General features: G+C 45.2%; 3 protein-coding genes across 5 annotated transcripts; 2 read left to right on the top strand and 1 right to left on the bottom strand.

Moving 5' to 3' along the window:
- Window positions 1–25: 25 nt before the first annotated feature.
- On the bottom strand, window positions 26–5,649 carry Cnppd1 (cyclin Pas1/PHO80 domain containing 1). 3 transcript variants are annotated; one of them, XM_046439641.2, is made up of 9 exons: window positions 5,522–5,649; window positions 4,413–4,499; window positions 3,866–3,974; window positions 3,075–3,156; window positions 2,797–2,917; window positions 2,584–2,712; window positions 1,964–2,025; window positions 1,471–1,588; window positions 26–1,250 (listed from the first exon to the last, which is right to left on the bottom strand). In XM_046439641.2, the coding sequence occupies exons 2-9, from the start codon at window positions 4,479–4,481 to the stop codon at window positions 705–707; spliced, it is 1,236 nt and encodes a 411-aa protein (XP_046295597.1). In that variant the 5' UTR covers window positions 4,482–4,499; window positions 5,522–5,649; the 3' UTR covers window positions 26–704. The 3 variants fall into 3 exon arrangements, with proteins under 3 accessions (XP_046295597.1, XP_046295596.1, XP_046295595.1); XM_046439640.2 differs by lacking the exon at window positions 5,522–5,649 and adding an exon at window positions 5,289–5,423; XM_046439639.2 differs by lacking the exon at window positions 5,522–5,649 and adding an exon at window positions 4,730–4,861.
- A 54-nt stretch (window positions 5,650–5,703) lies between these two features.
- On the top strand, window positions 5,704–10,746 carry Retreg2 (reticulophagy regulator family member 2). The gene is made up of 9 exons (XM_046439637.2): window positions 5,704–6,160; window positions 6,450–6,556; window positions 7,163–7,193; window positions 7,567–7,702; window positions 7,951–8,035; window positions 8,345–8,488; window positions 8,641–8,735; window positions 8,886–9,021; window positions 9,259–10,746. Exons 1-9 carry the CDS (start codon window positions 5,892–5,894, stop codon window positions 9,888–9,890), a joined length of 1,635 nt encoding a protein of 544 aa, XP_046295593.1. The 5' UTR covers window positions 5,704–5,891; the 3' UTR covers window positions 9,891–10,746.
- A 7,366-nt stretch (window positions 10,747–18,112) lies between these two features.
- Window positions 18,113–19,040, top strand: LOC124089661 (actin-related protein 2/3 complex subunit 5). Its single transcript, XM_046439858.2, has one exon. It carries the CDS (start codon window positions 18,213–18,215, stop codon window positions 18,639–18,641), a length of 429 nt encoding a protein of 142 aa, XP_046295814.1. The 5' UTR covers window positions 18,113–18,212; the 3' UTR covers window positions 18,642–19,040.
- Window positions 19,041–21,755: the final 2,715 nt, after the last annotated feature.

Here is a 21,755-nt window from a genome sequence, read left to right on the forward strand (position 1 = left end):
GCCGCAGAAGGAAAAGTCCAGGCCATGCAACTGAAACTGTTTATTGAAATCTCAGTTCTATAAAAGCATGAAAAACCCAGATACAAAGCAATAGCCGGAAAGGCCTGTGAAGAGAACACCTGGAGAGAAACTGGAAGAGAGGGAGTTACGGAGCAGGGTACTAAGAGGTTGGAGACAGAAGGTCAAAGTTGAAGGTCCCAGCAGTCTATGGGTGTAGAAAGGCTTTCCTGACTCACCCATCTTTCCCTAAGCAGATTTCACCTTGGTCCCATCAGTCCCTGGCTCTTCTGTCTCTGGGACATCACACAAGCCCATGTGGACATTTCCTTTCTCCCCTCGCCCTAGTTCCCCCATCTCCCGACCTTTTCTTTTTCACCCAAGGAAACTCAAAAGCAAAAGCCTAGAAGAGCCCCAGGGACCCAAAATGGGGGCTTCTCCTCTGCCATTTGTGACATGCCCGTGGTCACCAAGCTGAAGTTTTCCCTGACACCATCACTGCCCTGGGCCAAGCAGCCAGCCATTAAGGTCTGGGAGAGTGAATGACCTTTTATAGCCTTTCTGCCCCTCAATCCCCTAAGCTTTTACCCAGGAGGACAGGGGATCAGCCAAAGACCCAGAGAGGTAGCGAGGATTTAAGTCAAACTTCCCTCTCCCAGGTTCTCAGGGACTCCCAAATCCTCTTAATGCACTCCTCAGAGCTCTACCTAGCCTGGGAAAATGAAAGACTTGAGACGAGCCAGCTCCATGACACTGAAAAGGGAACACTGCTGGGGATGGGTGAGCGGAGAAGCCATTGGGCTCCAGGGCCAAGGTGGAGCCAGGCCATGGGTGTGGTACCAGGGGCTGGGAGGCCCAGCAGACACCGTGCGATTGGGGTGGTGGCAGGCACGGCACGTTGGAGGATCTCTCTGGACATTCTGGCAAAGGCGGCAGTTATGGAGAAGTGTGGGTGGGGCAGGGGGATCTGGAGGAGGTAGTGTTGGGGGGGTCAGTGAGGCCAAAAGACTGCCCCAGAGTGAACGTAGCCCTATGTCGCCTTCCATGCAGGTGGAGATGTTAACAGAAGACGGCAGGCACTGTGGCACAGAAGTTGGTAAACAGGGCTCCAAGAGGCCCTTGGAGGTCAGTCCAAGGTCAGGAGGGCCAGGTGGGGGACTGCAAGACAGCCCCAAGGACTGGTGTATTACAGCCACTGATGCCACAGCCAAGGCCACACTGCTCACGTATGCCATGGCTAACAGACAGGAGAACTGCAGGAGAGAAGGCAAGAAAGCACCAGTTTGCTTATTTTAACACACACACCCATCTTCTATAAAAATATTTTTTCAAATCAGAGCTCTCCAAAGCTCCTCTAACTTCCCCTCACTCATCTACTCCCAAACCCCATTTCCTAAGCCTTTCAGTGTTTTGCTTTACAACACCTACACATCAGCCCATTCAAGATCCCTCTCCTTTCTAACCCCTCCTCACCTTAACCAGCCTCTGGCAGAGGGAGCCCAGAGCCAGCTGCCAGGTTGGTTGCTCCAGCAGCACACACAAATCTGTGTAGGTATACCAGCCCCGCCGTCGACCTTGCTGCTCAGCCACACTGGTGGGAGAGAAGAAGAGAAACAGAGTCTTCAACTCTGCTGCAGCTATACTAGGGACACCTTCTTACCCCTCAGGACCCACCAGAAAGCACTGCAGAACTCAAATTTAAGTGCTCAGATTCCAGAAGCAAAGAAAAAGACCAAAATCTGTATTTTATTTTTATTTTTGCAGTGCTGGAAAGGTACATATTTCCAATAATCTACTCTCAGCCTCCTAAAAGAGAGCAGGCAGGTTTAGGAATCACCACCTTGGGCAACTCTCTTATTTGTTTCCTTCCTACCCCAAGTCACACAGACCCTCATTTCTAGATTCTATGGCTTAGGCCTTAGCTTCTCAATCCCTCAAGCCTTTCTTTTTGATTCATAGAACATACCAACTCTCCAGCCAGCTCAGCACCTCAAAGATCTCCCTCGGGTCAGTGTACAGACTCCAGTCCTGTGGGCAAGAGGGAAGAGCATCAAACCTGACTTGGATGTGAGCCACAGTCATCTGAGAACATGAGCCATGGCAGAAACTACAAACTCTACATAGCTGACATTTACTCTGTATTTACATTACTGTCTCAAGAGCTTTTACATAAGCTGATATAATACACAAAATACCTACTTTCACATTATACCCTATATTAAGGGCAAAGACAGAAAATAACCCAGAGAATGGTCCATGTCCACAGAGCTTAGAGTGTAGAGGCAGAATAAGTTTGGAAGCAAACAGTCAGAGCCCAACATGACAGGTCTGACTCAGTGTGCCCTGTGGGGTCCTAGAAGAATAAAGGAGGGAAGGAAGTACTCTACTTCTGGCCTCACCACTCCAGGAACTTCCTAAAGGTTAATCCTGAAAGGATAAGAAGGTAAAACAATTAACAAAAAGGCACAAAGAGGACAGGCAAAAAGAGAAATGAAAAAAACAGCAGAAAACTGAGAGAGAACAAAGAACGAAAGGAAGGAACAGACGGACCAGGGGAAAAAAGTGAGAGACAGAATAGCTACTTGCCATGGCACGTAGGAAGCTCCTCTCCAAGGCGTTGAGAGTGGGCACAGCCACACCTCCAGCAGCTCCCCATTCATCACTGAAAACCTCCTCTTCCTCCCCTTCATCATAGAGGTACTTACTGGCCACCATCTGCATAGGAACCAGAAGTGGCATCAATAGAGCTTGTGCCAGGTTCCTGGCTCACCAGAGAGATGAAGGAGAGGGGCACCTCACCATGGAGATCAAGAACAAGTCCGAGGATGACACATGCTGCAGGTAGTCCGGGTTTCGGTGCCGGAGCCGCTCAATGTATACCAGAGCTAGCATCATGGCACACGGGGAAATGCACGCCTCCCTAGGAGGTGGAAAGAATCAGTAACTAAAGCCAAGGGTCATTCGGCTCTCACAATTCTTACAACACCCATCTCTACATCTTCTCTTTAGAGACAATATTCTCCCCTTTATAGGGCCCAAAAACTCTCATCCTAGTTGATCCTCAGTTCCTGGCTCACCGTGACACATGAGCTACATATTTCTTCTGGAGTCGGCGAATAGGACTGGGGGCTGCTTTCTGGAGCAGTTCTACTGCAATGTCTGTAAAGGGAAGAAGGAAGACAAAGTGAACAAATGACTCCCACACCAGGCCCCACTGCTATCAGTAAAAACCCAGGTCTATGTTATCTGAGGCCTTGGGTACAAAATAGAGAGCAAATGGTCTCAAGATGAGACAAAAAGCCCTAAGTTTGAATTTCAGATCTTTCCAGCAGGAAGGCTAATTCCCTGTCAATTCAAATGGATCATATCTGTCTTTTGCTGATGTTTGTCTAAGAAATAGACATACCCAAGGGAAATCCCTAGAAAACTAAGTTTCTGATATATGAATGCAAAGAAATACCAGGGTGGTGTAGCTCAGTGGTAGAATATGTGCCTAGCATGTGTAAGGCTCTGGATTCAATCCCCAATACTACACACACAAAAAGAGCAGGCCTGGGTGCCTATTACAAGTCCCAGATACTTGGGAGGCTGAGGCAGGAGGATGACTTGGGCTCATAAACTGGAGACCAGCCTGAAGAACAAAAAAAAAAGGGCCCCATCTCAAAAACAAAAACAAAACACTGGCTGTGAAATGTTGTTTATTCTCAGGGGCTAGAAGAACATGAGCTATAACCTGCATTCTTGAACCAAGTACCAATGAGCTAGCTTTGATGAGACAGTATACAGCTCTGGGAGTAAACTGGAGGTATCTGGGTGACTGCTGACAGCCCCTCTCTTACCCTCATCATTTGCCCAGTCATTGCCTAACCTGCTACAGGGCTAGAGAGCTCCTCCAGGTTGCAGTCAGTCTCCCAGTCCCAGCCATAGTACAGTCTCCTTCGGATCCGAGCATTCAGCTTCTGGTGTCCTGGGAGGAACTAAAAAACAGGGCAGGAGGGGGTGGAGAGTGAACTGTAGAGAAGAGTATAATGAAGATCCTGGCTCTCCTTAGGTGGTAAGGGTCCGCTTTGCTGCTAGGGGCCTTATGCCCCACTCAGTTCCTAGTTCTTTGGACTGTCTGCAAATGGCAGTCTGTGCCACAGGGGAGGAAAACACAAAGCCCTATTGAGAGCTCCCCGGTGACAGTCTCCAAAATGGGCCCCTAGTCCAGCCACCCCCCCCCTTCTTGCCCCGCGGCTCTGCCTCAGGGCCCAAGAGGCCGGGCCTCGAGTAAACACTACTCCAGCGGCTGCCGCCCAGTCCCGGGCACCGAAAGACGGTGAGCTTTCGGTCCACTGGAGGCCTGAGGGGAATGCCCAGCATAAAAGGCGTTGCTGGAGAAGGGGGCTGGAGAAGAGGGCGGCCTGCGCGCTCACCGTGAAATCTTGAAAGCCGGAGAGAGAGAAGGTGCCTTCTTCGTCCAGCAGGAGCCCGGCCAGGTCCATCGCACCGCCAGCCGCCGCCTTGCCAAGGTGGAGAAAGAAAGGAGTTGTAAAGGGCCCGCAGAGCCGTCCTCGCCGCCGATTCACCTGCCCGCCTGTCTCCCCGAGCGGGCCGCAGCCCTCGCCCGCCAGCCCCCTCCCCTCGCGGCGGCAGCGGCAGGCGGAGCCCGGGCAGACCCGCGCTTCTTCCTGTTCCGCCTCGAGCGCGGCGCGGCGGAGCTCCACGGCCGGGTGCCTGGCGCGGCGCTCACCTCGCAGTTAAGAGACGACCCCGCAGCCCAACGCCTACTCCGCCGTGCCGCGTCCGCCCCGCGTCTAGAAGCCGCGCGCGCGACGCCGGCGAGTCAGAGGCCGGCAGGAAATGCCGCCCCGCCTGCCGGGGAGACGAGCCCCGCAGAGCTCACGGAGCCGGGCCAAGGGGCAGAGCTGAGCCACGAGGACCTTCGTCTCAGAAATGGGGACAGTTCTTAGGAGACCACGCCGCCGAGGGCGAACCAGCCAGGCGGACCTTTCCGTGTCCCTGTGTTAATGTGAATAAAGCAGGCAGCACCGAGCTGCCCCACTTGTTTAGAAGAGATGAACTCAGTCAATAATGCACACAAAAGGCGGCTGCGAAAGCACACAGAAACTTCCTGTGGGAGCACTACGGGCAGGTGAAAGGGACACTTTAGCTTTTCACTGTATACCTTCCAGTATAGCTTGACATTTTAAGCCTAAATGAATAAGTAGTTTTGCTGGGTTACTGCAAACAGTGATGTTTGTATGTCTCCCCACCAACAGCTGCATCTCTGGTTTTATTTTTAAACTCACCTACCGCCCTCAGTCACGCAAGGCGATGGGGGAGCAAGGAGCGCCAAAACGTGGAGTCAAGAAAGAAGTTTACGGAAAGGGGAAAAAGCAACTTGTTTTCGAGTCTGTCGAGTCACGCGCTAGTGTTTGTTTACCCGCTGAGGGGAGGGACCTGGGAGGGCCACTAGTACGTAGGGAGTTGAGTACTGAGACGGCCGCCGCCCTTCCCGAGCAGCAGCAGCAACAGGTCCTACCCGGGATACTGGGCGCCCGGAAGCCCACTTTCTGCACCTCCAATCGGGGTCACACCTGTGATAAGATCAGCTCTAGGCGCCTCAGTCTCCCTGCGGACACTGAGACAAGAACGCGAACTGTGCGGAACGGACCCCGACCTACGGTCACGAATACCACAGGAAGAACTACGCACCTGCGTAGGTGCCGGGTCAACGCAGCCGCCTGCGCGCACGCGCGGGTCGCCCATCCGGGCGGTTGAGCCGCGTCACGTGACGCCCGTCCGCAGCCTTTGCTCTCCTCGGCTTGCGCCCCCTTCCGCCTGACGCGCCCCTGGCGGCGGCCGCGCAGCCCTGGCTCCTAGTGGGCTCGGGCGGCGGCTGCGGCTGGGTTATGGCGAGCGGCGGAGGCGGTGGTAACACCGGCGCAGGTGGGGGCCCGGGGCTGGGCCTGGGCCTAGGTCTGAGCCTCGGCATGGGTGAGGCCACCTGCGAGGCGGAGGAGGAGGCGGCCACGGCCGAGGCGGTGGGACGCCTGGCCACGACACTGTGGCTGCGTCTCCGCGGCTGGGAGGCAGTGCTGGCGGCGGCGCAGCGGCTGCTGGTGTGGGAAAAGCCGCTGCACAGCCTGGTCACGGCGGCCGCGCTCAACGGCCTCTTCTGGTAACGGCCGCGGAGGAGGGGGGCGGGGCCGGGCTGCGCGGGAGAGCGGGGGCGGAAGGGACCAGGAGCACCTTTCTCCTTTCTGGGTTGTCACTTGGCCTGGGGAAATGATCCATCCCCCAGGTTTTGAAGGCTGACGTCCGCCTGGGTTGCTGCATTCCTCTGTCTCTGGGTGGCGAGTTAGGCCTGCAAGTGCTGTACCCGAATCTGTGGGCGCTTTTCCGCCTTTAGCGATGAACGCAGGAGCCACTCTCACCCACTCCCCGTGGGGTGGTTCTCTCTCTCAAAGGTTGCTGTCCTCATCGTCCCTCCGGCCTTTCTTCCTACTCAGCATCTCACTTTTGGCCTACTTTCTGCTGGATCTCTGGCAACCTCGCTTCCTCCCTGATGTTTCAGGTGAGTGGTTCTTCATTGGGCAAGCACCTGTTTATTTTTGTGCTTGATCTCCTGGATGGGGATGAAGGTAACATATAGCAGGCATTTCCCAAAATTGATGTGTCTGTGGATGTAGTGGTTAAGAGTGGATTTTGCAGCCAGCTTGCCTGGGTTTCATGCCCAACTCAGTAGCACTTACGTGTGTATAACCTTATAAATAGTCTCAATTTCTGTCTCAGTTTTCTTATCTCTGAAGTAGGGATGATAGAATTTAACATCGTAACAAGATAAGGATTAAATGAGTCAACACATGATGCATGATTATGGTAGTGTTTAACTTACAGTATTTGTACTAGTTTGTTGGGTTGTTTTTTTTATATTTAATGTGCATTTTGGAGCAAGAGGTGTCAGGCTGTGTGAATTGTGTGGGATATGAACAATAAGATGTGGTGTCTGTGTTTACAGGGTAAAGTTTAAAAAAGGATATAGAGCAATGTGTAATACCTACTGCAGTTAGTATTTGAAGAAAGTTTTCTGGGATTGCAGAGGAGGATAACTATTTCTGCCTGGGGAGTGTCTGCCAGTGCCTCTACCACTTAATAATTTGTTACCTTTCTTTCTCCATAGCATCATCCCCTGAGGAACCACACTCTGACAGGTGAGTACAGACCATCTCCTGAAGACAGTCTGCTTCTTGGTGCTGATGTCACCACAAAGAAGAACAGTGCTGCAGCTTCTACAGGCACAGCCCCAGCCAAGTGAAGGGACTGACAATAGGCCGGAGTTTTCTTGGTCCTAGGCTCCTGTGTTGGTGTTTGTACAACTGCTGCTTTTGACGCAGAGGGTTGGGTACCCTGGGTTTTGCTTATACCCAGGACTGGGACAGTCCCCCTTCCGGAGGTGGGTTTTGGTTTTTTGGGTTTTTTTTTTAACTTCGTTAGACTGAAGATCTCATCAGCAGTCTTAGAGGGAATTGAATGCCTAGGAAACTGGTGTCTGAGGCCTCTAGGGGTCATGTCATGTCTCTCCAGTGAGGGTGCGGGGTCAGGCGCCCGGCCGCACCTGCTGAGTGTGCCCGAGTTATGCAGATACCTGGCTGAGAGCTGGCTCACCTTCCAGATTCACCTGCAAGAGCTGCTGCAGTATAAGAGGCAGAATCCAGCTCAGGTAACTTTCCCCACACCCTGTAATGGTTTTTTGAAGGTGAGGGTAGGGTAGAGCAGAAGTGTTGTGAGCTATCTGTTGCAAACCTCCTGAATTGATTGTCATGGGCATCCTGTTGACTAGACTGGATCACTGAACTTCTAGTGGAAATACCCATTCTGTCACAGCTGAGCAGTAGTTTGTTAACCTACATGAGTTGGGCACAAAGCTCAGCAAACTCATCTTCACAGACCTTGTATTCTTCTCTGCAGTTCTGTGCGCGAGTCTGCTCTGGCTGTGCTGTGCTGGCTGTACTGGGACACTATGTCCCAGGGATTATGATTTCCTACATTGTCTGTGAGTAAGGGCCAGCCCTGCCCTTCCCATAGCCCTCCTCTTTTCTTTCCACAGACCAACCTAGGGGGAGGACTATGTTTTCTTTGTTCAGTTCCCCATCTGTGGAGGTTTCCAGGGATGCTATAGAGCATTCCTGTTTATAGTAGAAGAGTCGTTTAAGGAGGAAGACAGTAGATTTCGGGCAAAAAGGGTAGCACTACTTGGGAAAGGACCAGGATTTCTTCAGCTCTTCTTACTTAGAGACCAGCTGAATGAAGGCTGTCTAGGAAGTTGGCCTAGAGAACTCTGAGTGAACTTTCTAACCCATAGTGCTGAGTATCCTGCTGTGGCCCCTGGTGGTTTATCATGAGCTGATCCAGAGGATGTACACTCGCCTGGAGCCCTTGCTCATGCAGCTGGACTACAGCATGAAGGCGGAAGCTGATGCCCTGCATCACAAACATGACAAGAGGAGTAAGGGACTCTCTCAATCCAGGAGGGTGAAGGGGGGAGGACCTGGATTATGGCTTGAAATGCCCTGGAATTTAGATCATCTCCAGTTCCTTGGCCATGTTTGTCCCCCACTATTGTCCTTGCTTGGACACTGCCTTATTGCTCTTCTCTAGAGCGGCAAGGGAAGAACGCACCCCCAGGAGGTGATGAGCCACTGGCAGAAACAGAGAGTGAAAGCGAGGCAGAGCTGGCTGGCTTCTCCCCAGTGGTGAGGTCCAGGGGAGATGGGGATGTCAAATAGAAGGCTGGGGAAATCTGTATGCTTTAGAACTGCCACCTCTCAAGGAGGTGGGAACCCTACAGTTTGGGAGCACGGTGCTCTTATCCCATTGTTGTGTTCATCCTGGTTCTCCTGCAGGTGGATGTGAAGAAAACAGCACTGGCCTTGGCCATTACAGATTCAGAGCTGTCAGATGAGGAGGCCTCTATCTTGGAGAGTGGTGGCTTCTCTGTATCACGGGCCACAACTCCACAGTTGACAGATGTCTCTGAAGGTATGGGAAGCCTTTTGCCTCTCTCAATCTTCCTTTTTTCATTCCATGGGGTGCTGGTTGTGCTCTCTGGCTTCCCACAAATCATATTTCCTCTGGGGAACGGACCCTCTGATTTAAGGTCCCGAAAGATCTTAACATAATCCCTGGCCTAGCATCCATTTTTTAAGTTTGTGTCCTTGAACTTTTGACTATTGTGGTCAGAGTATCAGCCCCATTTCTAACTTTTTCTCTGCTCAGACTTGGACCAGCAGAGCCTGCCGAGTGAGCCAGAGGAGGCCCTGAGCCGGGAGCTGGGGGAAGGAGAGGAGGCAGAGCTGGCCCCTCCTGAAGATCTGCTAGGTACCCCACCAGCTCCCTTAAGGCAAGCCCTGGACTTGGAGGAAGGGGAGGAAGATGTAGCAGCCAAGGAAACCTTGCTTCGGCTGTCATCCCCTCTTCACTTTGTGAACACGCACTTCAATGGGGCAGGGTCCCCCCAGGATGAAGTGAAGTGCTCCCCTGGAGGACCAGTGGAGACGCTGAGCCCAGAGGCAGTGAGTGGTGACCTCATGGCTCCACCCAGCACCCTGTCACCCCCACTTTGCCTTGTTGAAAGTGACCCAATCCCCTTCCCTTCCCCCTCCATGCTCCCTCCTCTTCCCCAGGACTCACCCCAACCCCTGTCTGCCCCTGAGGAAGAGGAGGCACTTGCCACTGAGGACTTTGAATTGCTGGATCAGGGGGAGTTGGAGCAACTGAATGCAGAGCTGGGCTTGGGGCCAGAGATACACCCAGAGCCCCCTGATGCTCCACCCCCTCCTTCTTTGGGGCCAGATACCCATTCTTTGGTACAGTCAGACCAAGAGGCACAGGCCATGGTAGAGCCATGAGCCATGGGGAAAGAGCTGCAGGCACAGTGGGCTTCCTGGCTTGAGGTGTTCCTCTTTTCTCCTTTCCCTACCACTCTAGGGTGGGGCAGTGTGCGGGGAAGCTGGCTATCAGTTGGTAGCCAGCCTACCTTCTGCCTGCCTGCCTGCTGTCCTAGGCTTGGTGCAGCACCTGTGCCTGGGACGGATTTTAAGTCTGTAAATAATTTTTCATTTGGGTTAGTGGATGTGAACAGGGCTAGGGAAGTCCTTCCCACAGCCTGCACTTGCCTCCCTGCCTCATTTCTATTTTCATTCCACTATGTCCCAAGCCCTGGTGGTCTAGCCCTTTTTTCCTCCTATCCTCAGGGACCTGTGCTGCTGTGCCCTCATGTCCCACTTGGTTGTTTAGTTCAGGCACTTTATGATTTTTCTCTCCTGTCCTGCATTCCCCTCAGCCTTGTTTCCTTGCTGTGTCCTGTCCTTAGCAGTGCAACCCTTTGACATCTCCTTCCCACAGGTACTGGCCAAGCTTTAGTGTGGCTCCTGGTCTGGGAGGTAAAGAGTAATCGTGGAGTGATGGGAAAGGCCAGTAGTTCTGCATTTAGGTTGCTGCAGTCTCTAAAAGCTCCACTGTACCCTTGCCCTAGTTCAGCCTTTTCATGATGCAGGAGAGCAGGGTCCCACAGCACGGGTGTCAGTGCTGGGTGGTAAGCATGTGCTCTTGTCTTATTGAGATAAGAGGCTTCCTTGCTGTCCTAGGGAGGAAGAAGGAAACCTGCTCCTCTGGGCCATGGATGGGACCCCATTGGGGTCAGGAGGTAGATAGTAACATCTGTGCAGGTGTCATTTGGAAAAATAAAGTGTTGATTGGCTAGAACTGCTGCCTGCTTGCCTGCCTGCCTCACTGTGAGCTGCCTCCCACACTGCGTGTTTTCCCCTCCTCACCCTTACACCCTTTACTCTAGTCTTGCTTCTGGCTGTTCATTCATCTCGGTGCAAAACAAGGCCAGAAATGAGGATTACCCTGACACCCTAACTGCCCGTCAGCCATTTTCCTGACCACCGTGTGATATGTTTAGTGAGACTTAGCATGCGTGAATAAAGTGTATGCAGGAGGAAATTGCCTTGTCTTCCCAATTAGTAGAAATTTGGAGCCATAAAACTTGTTTTTTTCCATGTTGCTTACATCCTTAACACTATCCTCTTAAGAAGTCATCTACATGCTAACAGCTTGCTCAGTCCTGATATATGTATACTGGGCAGGCCAAACAATAGTGGACTTATACATACCATAGCAACTGACTGAAGGCCAAGGAATACTAAAGAAATAATATCTTACAATTTTTAATGATTTATATATGTTGACGTGTTTTTTTCCTCACAACTCTTGAGATATATCCTGTTATTACTCCCATTTTATGGATAGGTTAACTTTGCTGAAAGTAACAAGGCCCAACAAATGGTGGAACCGAGATCCAAACCCACATATTTTGGCTCCAGCAGATACAGTTGAATAGTCAGCCCCTCTCTATCAACAAGATACAAATAGGAAGATGCTCAAAGATGAGGGAACTATAGCGTAAATCTGATACCTTGGCTTTACAAAGGTTAGACTCGTGACAATCCCCCCTCCTTTGGGAAACAAACTGAGCAGCTGGTCTCTATATGAGTTCATGTCCTTAGCCTTCAGCTGCAGGCACCATATGGCAATGCTGTTTTTTTGAGGTTGACTTCTATGCCTCATCTCTTCTGTGAGAATTTTCCATTTGTTTGGTATTTACCATCTTTCAGGGTTGACTTGAGACCTTGTCCTATGTCACTGAAGAAATAAACTCATCGTTATCTATAGATTTCAGAAGAAAATGGAAATCAGTTCTAATCAACAGGCAATTCCAGATTAGAATTAACCAAAGTCATTACCTAATGCTCCACCTTAACCTTTTTCCTTATTAATCTTGGAGTTCGAGACTGGAACCAGAAGCCTGTAACTAGATCAAAACATCTCTAGGTCTGGAGTTCCTTAAGGGTCCATTATTGATGTTCACCCTGGCCTGATGGTTGCTACATATTGTCTATTTTTTCCATTATCAGGTGTCCTGGCCATTTTGTGTACCATGATGAAAAGCACAAGAAGACAACTTTTCCTATGAATGAAAGTGTGAAACCTATCATTAGGCTAAACAAAAATCAACCATGGAAGTACAGGCTTGGAGAAGAAGGGTTGGCTTCGTGTTTATGTTGGGGTAGGAAGCAGTATTCCTAACTATGTATCCAAACAGCTAATGGTGTAACTTGGCTGCTCATAAATTAATTTAGCTTTAGTCTGCCTTAATACAATTTTAGTCTTCAGAACAAGGAAAGTAGTAACTTCTGTACAGCACACAAGTGAAAATACTGCCAGAGGAGGGTTTGCTATGCAGTGTGCCCAGTTGAAAGAATTGGGAAATGTTTTAAGAAGAGACTTGAGTTGGTCATGTTAGCTGCCTTCAGATTGTGATGATTTGTAGGGTTTCAGAAGGCAGAAATTAAAGTCTTTTGAGTAGATTGATAATAGAGTTTAGTTTTCTAGACAAGGGATACTACAAAACAGATTTATTTTTTTCTTTTTGTGGATCTGGGGATTGAACCCATGGAAGCACTGTACACTGAGCTACAAGTACCCCAGCCAACAAATGATCTTTAAAACACAATGGTCAAGGACAGAGATTCTAACAATAATCTTGTGGAAGAACACTACATCACCATGTCGTTTTTCTTTTAGTATCTATCTAAAGTCTGCTCAAACTTCTCTCCCTCCACCTGTTTCCTTAAATGTTGGTATATTGTTGGGTGTCAATAGTTGGCATTGCACTCTGCTCATTCATCCTAGGCAATTTCACATATTTACCTATTGGTTCCTACTTATTTGCTAATAATATCTAAACCTTAGCTCCTTTCCCAGAATTTCCAACTAGACATCTCCACTTGAATGTGCCACAGGTGCCTTCTGCTCAACAGATCAAAACCAACTAATTTTCTTTCCATTCTGCACTCTACTCCCCACCTCCCTCAAACACAACATTCTTCTGAACTTTTCATCTTGTTTGTTGGCACCATTAAGTATGATAGCCTACTTCTCCCTCATCCCACACCCAGTGTATCTCCAGTTGCTGCCAATTTGGTTTTCTAATCACTTTTTGAAGGCTACCTCCATCACAGTTCTGTTGCACATTCTCCTCGTCTCTGGACAGTTTTCCTGCCCACAGTCTTGTCCCTGACCACAAACCCTTACTTAATAAAATGCCTGAATTATTATTAATTTTTGGTGTCAGGGACTCAACCTAGAGCCTCAAGCATAGTAAGCCTGTACTCTACTACTGAGCTACATTCCCAGTCAATAGAGTATTTACAAATAATAGATTTGATGAGCTTTCTGTATTTAATATTTATTAACCAAAGGCTTATCTACAAGGTTATAAATTCAAGCTCCTTGAAAGGGTTAGGAAGTCTGAAGCTGGGTACAGTGGCTCTTGCCTCTATTCCAAGCAGGTCCAGAGGCTGAGGCAGGATGATCACAAACGCACGATTGCCTCAGTGATTTAGCAAAAACCCTCAGCAAATTAGACCCTATCTCAAAATGAAAAAAAGGACTGGGGACATAGCTCAGTGGTAAAGCGCCCCTTCCCCACTGCTCAGCTGTGCTGCTCACTTGCTCCACATGCATATACTTATTTTCATGCCTGCACAGTGCAGCATCTCAGCTATGGCATCCCCCACCCTACCCCTCCAGTGCTGAGGATCAAACCGAGGTCCTCATGCATGCTAGGCAAGTACTCTGCCACTGAGCTACATCCCCAGCCTCTCACTTTTTTTTTTTTTATACTTGGGATTGAACCCAGGGGCACTCTACCACTGAGTTACATCCCCAGCCCTTTCTGTACTTTAAGACAGGGTCTTGATAATTTGCTGAGAATTTCACTAAGTTGCTGAGGTTGGCCTCAAACCTGTGATCCTCCTGCCTCAGTATCCTGAGTTGCTGAGATGATAGGCATGTAACACTGCACCTGGCCCCTTTACTTTTTTTTTTTTTTTTTTTTTTTGGTGTATGTGTGTCTGTGTGTGTGAGAGATGCTGAGAATTGAACCCAGGGCCTTATGCATGCGAGGCAAGCACTGTACCAACTAAACTATGTCCCCAACCTGGCCCTTTACATTTAAGATATCTTCAGGTCACACTATATCAACAAACCTGCCCTGATATTCCATATCATACCCATTCCCATATCAGTCCTGCTCTTCTAGTGTTCCTATGGTATCTTAGGCATACTTCTTTCCACCTATTACATAGAATTTTCATATGTTCTCTGTATGTATATGTATCCATAACTTTAAATGTTCATTCTTGAAGGCAGAGACTGTCAATTCACCTGAATATTCCCAAAATCTACCACAGTGCCTGACACATAATAAATGCTCAATAAATGTATATTGGACTAAAGTGCACTGTAATAACTAGTTCCAACTTTTGAAGCAGACAATATAAATAGAGTTTGGTGGTGGGTTTATCTGTTGAAGGTAAATATTTTGTTATTGTTCCAGAGTTGATAATAGCTAAATTAAAATAATCCACAGATAGACTTGTGAGTTCTTTGTTTCTGCATTAGGTTAAAGGCAATGAAAATTATCTAGATCTGGAGAATTATATTTGCTGGTTTTGGAGCTAAAGATTTTCTGAGTTTAAAGTAAGATTGCCCAATTAGCTTGAACCATTATGACTGCATCAAAATATTATATTATTTGGAAAATAATTTTGGCTAAAATATTTAGACTCAGATATTTTAATCATTCAATCTAGTCATGTCTGGGCATTGTGGTGCAAGTCTGTAATCCCAGCAACTTGGGAGGCTGAAGCAGGAAGATCACAAGTTCACATCTAGCCTTAGCAACTTAAATGAGACCCTAAGCAACTCAGTGAGACCCTGTCTCTAAATAAAATTCAAAAAAGGACTGGGGATATGGCTCAGTGGTTAAATGTCCCTTGGTTCACTCCCCACCACAAAAAAAATAACAATAATCATATGTAGTAGGACTTACTTTAAAAAATTGAGCTGCAGGTTAGGATTGTGGCTTATTGGTAGAGTGCTTGCCTAGCATGCCTGAGGTACTGGGTTCAATCTTCAGCACCACACAGAAATAAAATAAAGATATTGTGTCCACCTAAAATTAAAAACTAAATATTAAAAAATTGAGCTGCTACTCAGTAGAAATAAGATTAAAGAAGTTGATTGTTTTGTTGTTTGCAATGCTCAGTGGTACAGTGCTTTCCTAGTTCATGTGAGGTACTGGGTTTAATCTTCAGCACCATATAAAAAATAAATAAATAAAATAAAGGTATTGTGTCCATCTACAACTAAAAAATATATATAAAAGCTGGGTGCAGTGGCACACATCCAGCAACTCAGGAGGCTGAGGTAGGAGGATTTTAAGTTCAAGGCCAGGCTCAGCAACTAAACAAAGCCCTAAATTACTTAGCAAGATCCTACCTCAAAATAAAAAGGTCTGGAATTGTAGCTCAGTGATAAAGTATCCCTGGGTTCAATCTCCAGTACCAAAAACAAGCAAACAAACAAAACCAAAGAGACTGACAAATACTAAATGTGATCTTGAATTGGATGCTAGGTGGAGGGAAAAGAGCTGCTACAAAGGACACTACTGAGACAGTTGGTAAAATCTGAATATGTATATCATACAAAAGAGTATGTTGAGCTTTATAGCTCATTGCTAAAGCCCTTGCCTAGCATATATGAAGCCCTGGAATCAATCACCACAATACTTGCACACACAGATTGTATCCAGGTCAAATTTCATTAATTTAATAATTGTGGTATAGTTATATGAGTGGATATCCTTATGTTTAGGATACTGAAGAATTTATATGTACAGTTCTCTGTAAATTTTATCAAATAGTTTAAATTAATAATATATGGGGTGTGTGTGTACATGTGTATATGTGTAGAAAGATAGAAAATGATAAAGCAAATATAACTACTGATTGTGAAGGAATACATAGATAAATATAACTAGAAGTTTCCTATTCATTGGATAAATACATGTGATATATTTAGATAACTAAATAGAATGAACAAACTAGAAGTAGACACAAAATAGGTGAATTTTATAAACAAAATATTAAGCAAAAGAATAAATACAAAATGATATATATGATTCCATTTATATAAAATGAAGTTATACTGGTAGAAGGCAAGTTAGTGGCCACCGTTGGATGTGGAGGGAAATGAGTGAAGGGGTCTTCTGGAATTCAGTAATCTTTTTTTTTTTTTTTCTTTTTCTTTTTTTGTGCTGGGTATCCAATCTAGGGCCTTGCAAATGCTGGGCAAGTGCTTTACCACTAGAAGAGCAGACACATAAATGAGAAATAGAAAAGGATCAATCATTATCAACACAGAAAACCCATCAAATCATAAAGATGAATAAGAGTGGAAGAACTGAACAAAGACTATTCAACTAGAAGCAAATCAACAAAATGATAGGCACAAGTCCACACCTTTCGTTAATAACTCTGAATATAAATGGCCTTAATTATTCATTTAAAAGACACAGACTGGCCAGACATGGAGGCACATGTCTCTAATCCCAGTTACTCAGGATGCTGAGGCAGGAGGATCACAAATTCAAAGACAACCTGGACAATTTAGAACTTGTCTAAAAATAAATGTTTTTAAGACTTAAAGTGGCTGAATTAAAAACAAGACTCAAAAATATGCTGCCTACATGAAACTCATCTCACCAATAAAGATAAGTGAAAGGATGGGGTCTAAGCAAATGGAATCTTAAAAACAATCAGGAATAGCTATATTTATAGGTAAGACAAAAGCAGTATGAAGAGAAAAAGATGGTCACTATATAAGAGTCAAGGGATCCAGGCTGGGGTTGTGGCTCAGTGGTAGCATGCTTGCCTAGCATGCATGACGTACCAGGTTTGATTCTCAACACCACATACAAATAAATAAAGGTCCATCAACAACTAAAAAAAAAAAAAATCAGGGCTGGGGATATAGCTCAGTTGGTAGAGTGCTTGCCTTTCATGCACAGAGCCCTGGGTTCAATCCCCAGCACCACAAAAAAAAAAAAAAAAAACCTAATTTTGGGGCTGGGGATGTGGCTCAAGAGGTAGCGCGCTCGCCTCGCATGCGAGCCGCCCAGGTTCAATCCTCAGCACCACGTACAAAGATGTTGTGTCCACCGAAAACTAAAAATAAATAAATAAATACTAAAATTCTCTCTCTCTCCCCCACTCTCTCTTAAAAAAAAAAATCAAGGGATCAATTCATCAAGAAAATATAATGATTATAAATCTATATGCACTTAATAACAGAGCACCCAATTTTATAAAACAAACATCATTTAGACCTAAGAGGAAAAGATAGGCTCCAATACAGTAATAGTGGGGATTCAGTGCCCCACTATCACCAATGGATCATACAGACCCAAAAAGAAAAATCAACAAACTCAAAGTACACTATAGTTCAGTCTTTTTTTTTTTTTCTTGTGGTGCTGAGGATTGAACCCTGTGCCCCGCGCATGCCAGGCGATCGCGTTACCACTTGAGCCACATCCCCAGCTATAGTTCAGTCTTAATAAACATCTCCAGAGCACTCCATCCAACAGCTCCAGAATACAAATTCATCAGCAAATGGAACTTTCTCTGATATAGACCATATATTAGGCCATGAAACAAGTCAACAAATTAAAAAATATTGAAATCATATCTTGTATCTTTTCTAATCACAGTGGAATGAAATTAGAAACCACTGCAAGAGAAACTTTAGAAATTATACAAATAAGTGGAGACTGAACAACATACTTTTGAATGAACATTAGGTTATTTTTTTTTTTTTAAAGAGAGAGTGAGAGAGATAGAGGTAGAGAGAGAGAGAATTTTTTAATATTTATTTTTTAGTATTTGGCGGACACAACATCTTTGTTTGTATGTGGTGCTGAGGATCGAACCCGGGCCGCACGCATGCCAGGCGAGCGCGCTACCGCCTGAGCCACATCCCCAGCCCCCAACATTAGGTTATTGATGAAATCAGAAGGAAATTTAAAAATCCCTTAAAGCATGTGAAAATGGAAACAACATATCAAAACCTGTGAGATACAGCAATAGCAACAACTGAGAGGGAAGTTTTTAGTGATGAGTGCCTACTATTTAGTGATGAGTGCCTACAATTTTTAAAAATTGAAAGATTTAAAATAACCTAATGGAGTGGATTTCTGCCAGGCTGGGCTTGCTGATCTAGAGGCAGCAGCGAAAGGAGGCCTTGGCCACGGGTCTGGATCCGGGATGTCGAAGAACACGGTGTCGTCGGCCCGCTTCCGGAAGGTGGACGTGGACGAGTGCGACGAGAACAAGTTCGTGGACGAGGAAGACGGGGGCGACGGGCAGGCCGGGCCCGACGAGGGCGAGGTGGACTCCTGCCTGCGGCAAGGAAACATGACAGCTGCTCTCCAGGCAGCTCTGAAAAATCCCCCTATCAACACCAAGAGTCAGGCGGTGAAGGATCGGGCAGGCAGCATTGTCTTGAAGGTGCTCGTCTCTTTTAAAGCTAATGATATCGAAAAGGCTGTTCAATCTCTGGACAAGAATGCTGTGGATCTCCTAATGAAGTATATTTATAAGGGCTTTGAGAGCCCATCTGACAATAGCAGTGCTATGTTACTACAGTGGCATGAAAAGGCACTCGCTGCTGGAGGAGTAGGGTCCATTGTTTGAGTCCTGACTGCAAGGAAAACGGTGTAGTCCAGCAGGAACTGGATCTACAGCAGGAGTGGGAGTTGCTGGTACAAAGACCAAAACAACCAAATGCCACGGCTGCCCTGTGGGTGGCATCTGTTTTTCTCAGCTTTGCCTTCTTGCTTCCTTTTTCATATCTATAAAGAAGAAAATTACATGCCAGTTTTCCTTTCATGAAAATTGGGATAATGTGGAGGAAATTTGGTTTCAGCAGGATTGTTTCATCCTCTGGTAACCATTTCAATGATGTTTATACCAGTCTGTGCAGAGTACCATGTACATTCAAATTTAATTGTGCAATCTTAAACCCCTATCAGCTGGTTACTGTGTTGTTGGTTTGTTTCCCCCCACCACCACCCCGACTAATACGAGGGATCTGATCAGAATTTGAGGCCAGTTTCCTAACTCATTGCTAGTCAGGAAGTGATCTTTATTAAATATATATATATATATATATATATATATATATATATATATATATATATTTTTTTTTTTTTTTTTAGAAACTGGCAGCTATTAACATTGCAAAACTGAACCATACTTCCCTTATTTAAGCAAAATGTGTTTCTGGAACAAGTGGTGGGTGAAAACCATTACTAATTTCCAATTTTATTTCTCCTTGTCTCCAGATTATGCTGTGAGTTTTAAGAACGCTACTTCCTTTCAACATTCAGTTATCATGGCCTCTTGATTTCTTTGTGGTCACCCAGGGTCCTGAACAAGGAGTCTTGTTCTATACAGGTGTATCTATAAAATATCAGAGCCTGTTTGGCTTGATATTAAAGCTTTGGTGTGTCAATAATGTGGCTCCCTTTGGGGAAACTACTCCAAATCAGAAAGGATGAAGAAACTATGATGTAGTTCAAATTCTGGGCAGTCTCTGAATGAAATACTGTTTCTTTAGAAAAATAGTAGCTGCCTTAGACATTATGATGACATGTATGAATATTTATTATACCATTTAGTATGCCCTATAAATGTCCTCAGTGTTCTTCAGGGTAATTGGGATCTCAAAAGATTTGGTTCAGATCCAAACAAATAACATATTCTGTGTTCAGCTCAGTATTTCTTAAAAAAAAGTCACACAGCAAAAAATTGTTTACTTTGTTGGACAAACCAAATCGGTTCTCAAAAAGTGGCCGGTGCTTATAAAAAGCTATTATTTCAGAGTAGCTCCAAAAAAACCACCTGAAAGCATATGACCAAGAGGGAAATTAGCCTGTGTTTAGTATTTACATTGGCTACCAGTTTCATAATCACTGACTTATATGAAAACTGGTGCAGAAATTCTATAAACTCTGCTGTTTTTGATACCTGCTTTTTGTTTTGTTTTGTAAAAATGATAAAACTTCAGAAAATAAAATGTCAGTGTTGAATAAAAAAATAAAATAACCTAATGATGCATTTCAATGTCTTGGAAAACAAACCATAACCAAAATTAGTAAAGAAAAAAGGTCAGAGCAGAAATAAGTAGAAGAGCTTAAAAGAACAATACAAAGGATCGATGAAACAAAGAGCTTGTTCTTTGAAAAAATACACAAAGTTGACAAACCTTTAGTTAGACTAATGAGAGAGATAAAAAGCAGATGGCTGGGGATGTGGCTCAGTGGTCTAGTGCCCCTGAGTTAAATCCACAGTACCAAATATATATATATATATACATATGTATATGTATATGTATATGTATATGTGTGTGTGTACACACTTTAAAATATATATTTTATACAATTGTATAAAAATATTTTTTAAGAAGCAGAGGTTACAAACATTACTACAGAAAGTCAAAGAATCATTAGGGAATATTTTGAAAAACTACATGATAAAAAATTAGATGATCTAGAAGAAACAGACAAATTCTGGAAACATTTGACCTTCAAAAATTGAACCAAGAAGATATTAAAAAATGGAATAGACCAATAACAATAAGAATCAATCAGTAATAAGTGTCTCCCACCAAAGAAAAGCCAAAGAACAGATGGCTTTACTGCTGAATTTTACCAAACTTCTTATTTTGAGGGTGGTACTAAGGATTGAGCCCAGGGGTGTTCTACCAATGAGCTACATCTCCAAGCCTTTTAATTTTTTGAGACAGCACCCAATGAAATTTCCCACGCTAGCCTCAAATCTGTGATCCTCCTGCCTCAGCCTCCTTTGTCACTTGGGATTACAGGCATGAGGCACTGCACCAAACTTGAATTTTATCTAAGTCTTAATGAAAAACTAACAACAATGCTTCTCCACAGGGCTGAAAGGGAGGGAACGCTTCCAAACTCATTTTGTGAGGTAAGCATTACCCTGTTATCAAAACCCGAGAAGGACACAATGAAAAAAGAAAATAGACCAATCTATTTTATTAAGATCAATGGAAAAATTCTAAATGAAATACTTACAAATCAAATTCAACAGAACAGCAAAAGATCATGCTACCATGATCAAGTTGGTTTCATTTCAGGGATGAAAGAATTGCTCAACATATACAAATCAATAAACATAACACAGCACATAAAGAGGATCAAGGAAAAATTATATAATCACTGCAACAGATACAGAAAAGCATTTGATAAAATTCACCATTCCTTTCATGATAAAATACCTGAACAAATTAGGCATAAAGGATCATACCTCAACATATGACAAACCCATAGTCAACATCATGTTGGATGGGGGAAAACTGAAAGCATTTCCTCTAAGATCAGGAACAAGACAAGCCCCTCCACTTTCACAGCTGATTCAATATAGTACTAGGGATTTTAGCCAGAACAATTAGATAAGAGAGAGAAAAATAAGAGGCATACAAATAGGAAAGGAAAATGTTTAATGTTCCCTGTTTGCAGATGATATGATTCTACACACAAAAAAAACCAAAGAATCCAGTGAAAATACTGTTAGAACTGATAAATATCTATGGTAAAGTAACAAGACACAAAACCAACATACAAAAATCAGAAACTTTCTATACAGTAAAATTAATTGGCTTATAAATCATGAAAACAATCCCTATAGCATAATCATAAATAAATAAAATACCCAGAATAAACTTAAAGGAGGAAGTGAAAGAATTCTATGATGAAAATTACAAAATGCTGAAGAAAG

The sequence above is a fragment of the Marmota monax genome, unplaced genomic scaffold (assembly GCF_021218885.2).
Source record: "Marmota monax isolate L192 unplaced genomic scaffold, Marmota_monax_Labrador192_F-V1.1 WCK01_AAM20220418_F8-fsc00041, whole genome shotgun sequence".
NCBI classification, from domain to species: Eukaryota; Metazoa; Chordata; class Mammalia; order Rodentia; family Sciuridae; genus Marmota; species Marmota monax.

Coding starts and splice junctions, on each gene's coding strand:
- Cnppd1 (XM_046439641.2), bottom strand. CDS start 4,481: ATGGACCTGGCCGGGCTCCTGCTGGACGAAGAAGGCACCTTCTCTCTC. Junction 3,975..4,412: donor CCGGCTTTCAAGATTTCACG/GTGAGCGCGCAG, acceptor CCTGTTTTTTAG/TTCCTCCCAGGACACCAGAA. Junction 2,713..2,796: donor ACTTGTTCTTGATCTCCATG/GTGAGGTGCCCC, acceptor GTTCCTATGCAG/ATGGTGGCCAGTAAGTACCT.
- Retreg2 (XM_046439637.2), top strand. CDS start 5,892: ATGGCGAGCGGCGGAGGCGGTGGTAACACCGGCGCAGGTGGGGGCCCG. Junction 7,703..7,950: donor AGAGGCAGAATCCAGCTCAG/GTAACTTTCCCC, acceptor TCTTCTCTGCAG/TTCTGTGCGCGAGTCTGCTC. Junction 8,036..8,344: donor TATGATTTCCTACATTGTCT/GTGAGTAAGGGC, acceptor TCTAACCCATAG/TGCTGAGTATCCTGCTGTGG.
- LOC124089661 (XM_046439858.2), top strand. CDS start 18,213: ATGTCGAAGAACACGGTGTCGTCGGCCCGCTTCCGGAAGGTGGACGTG.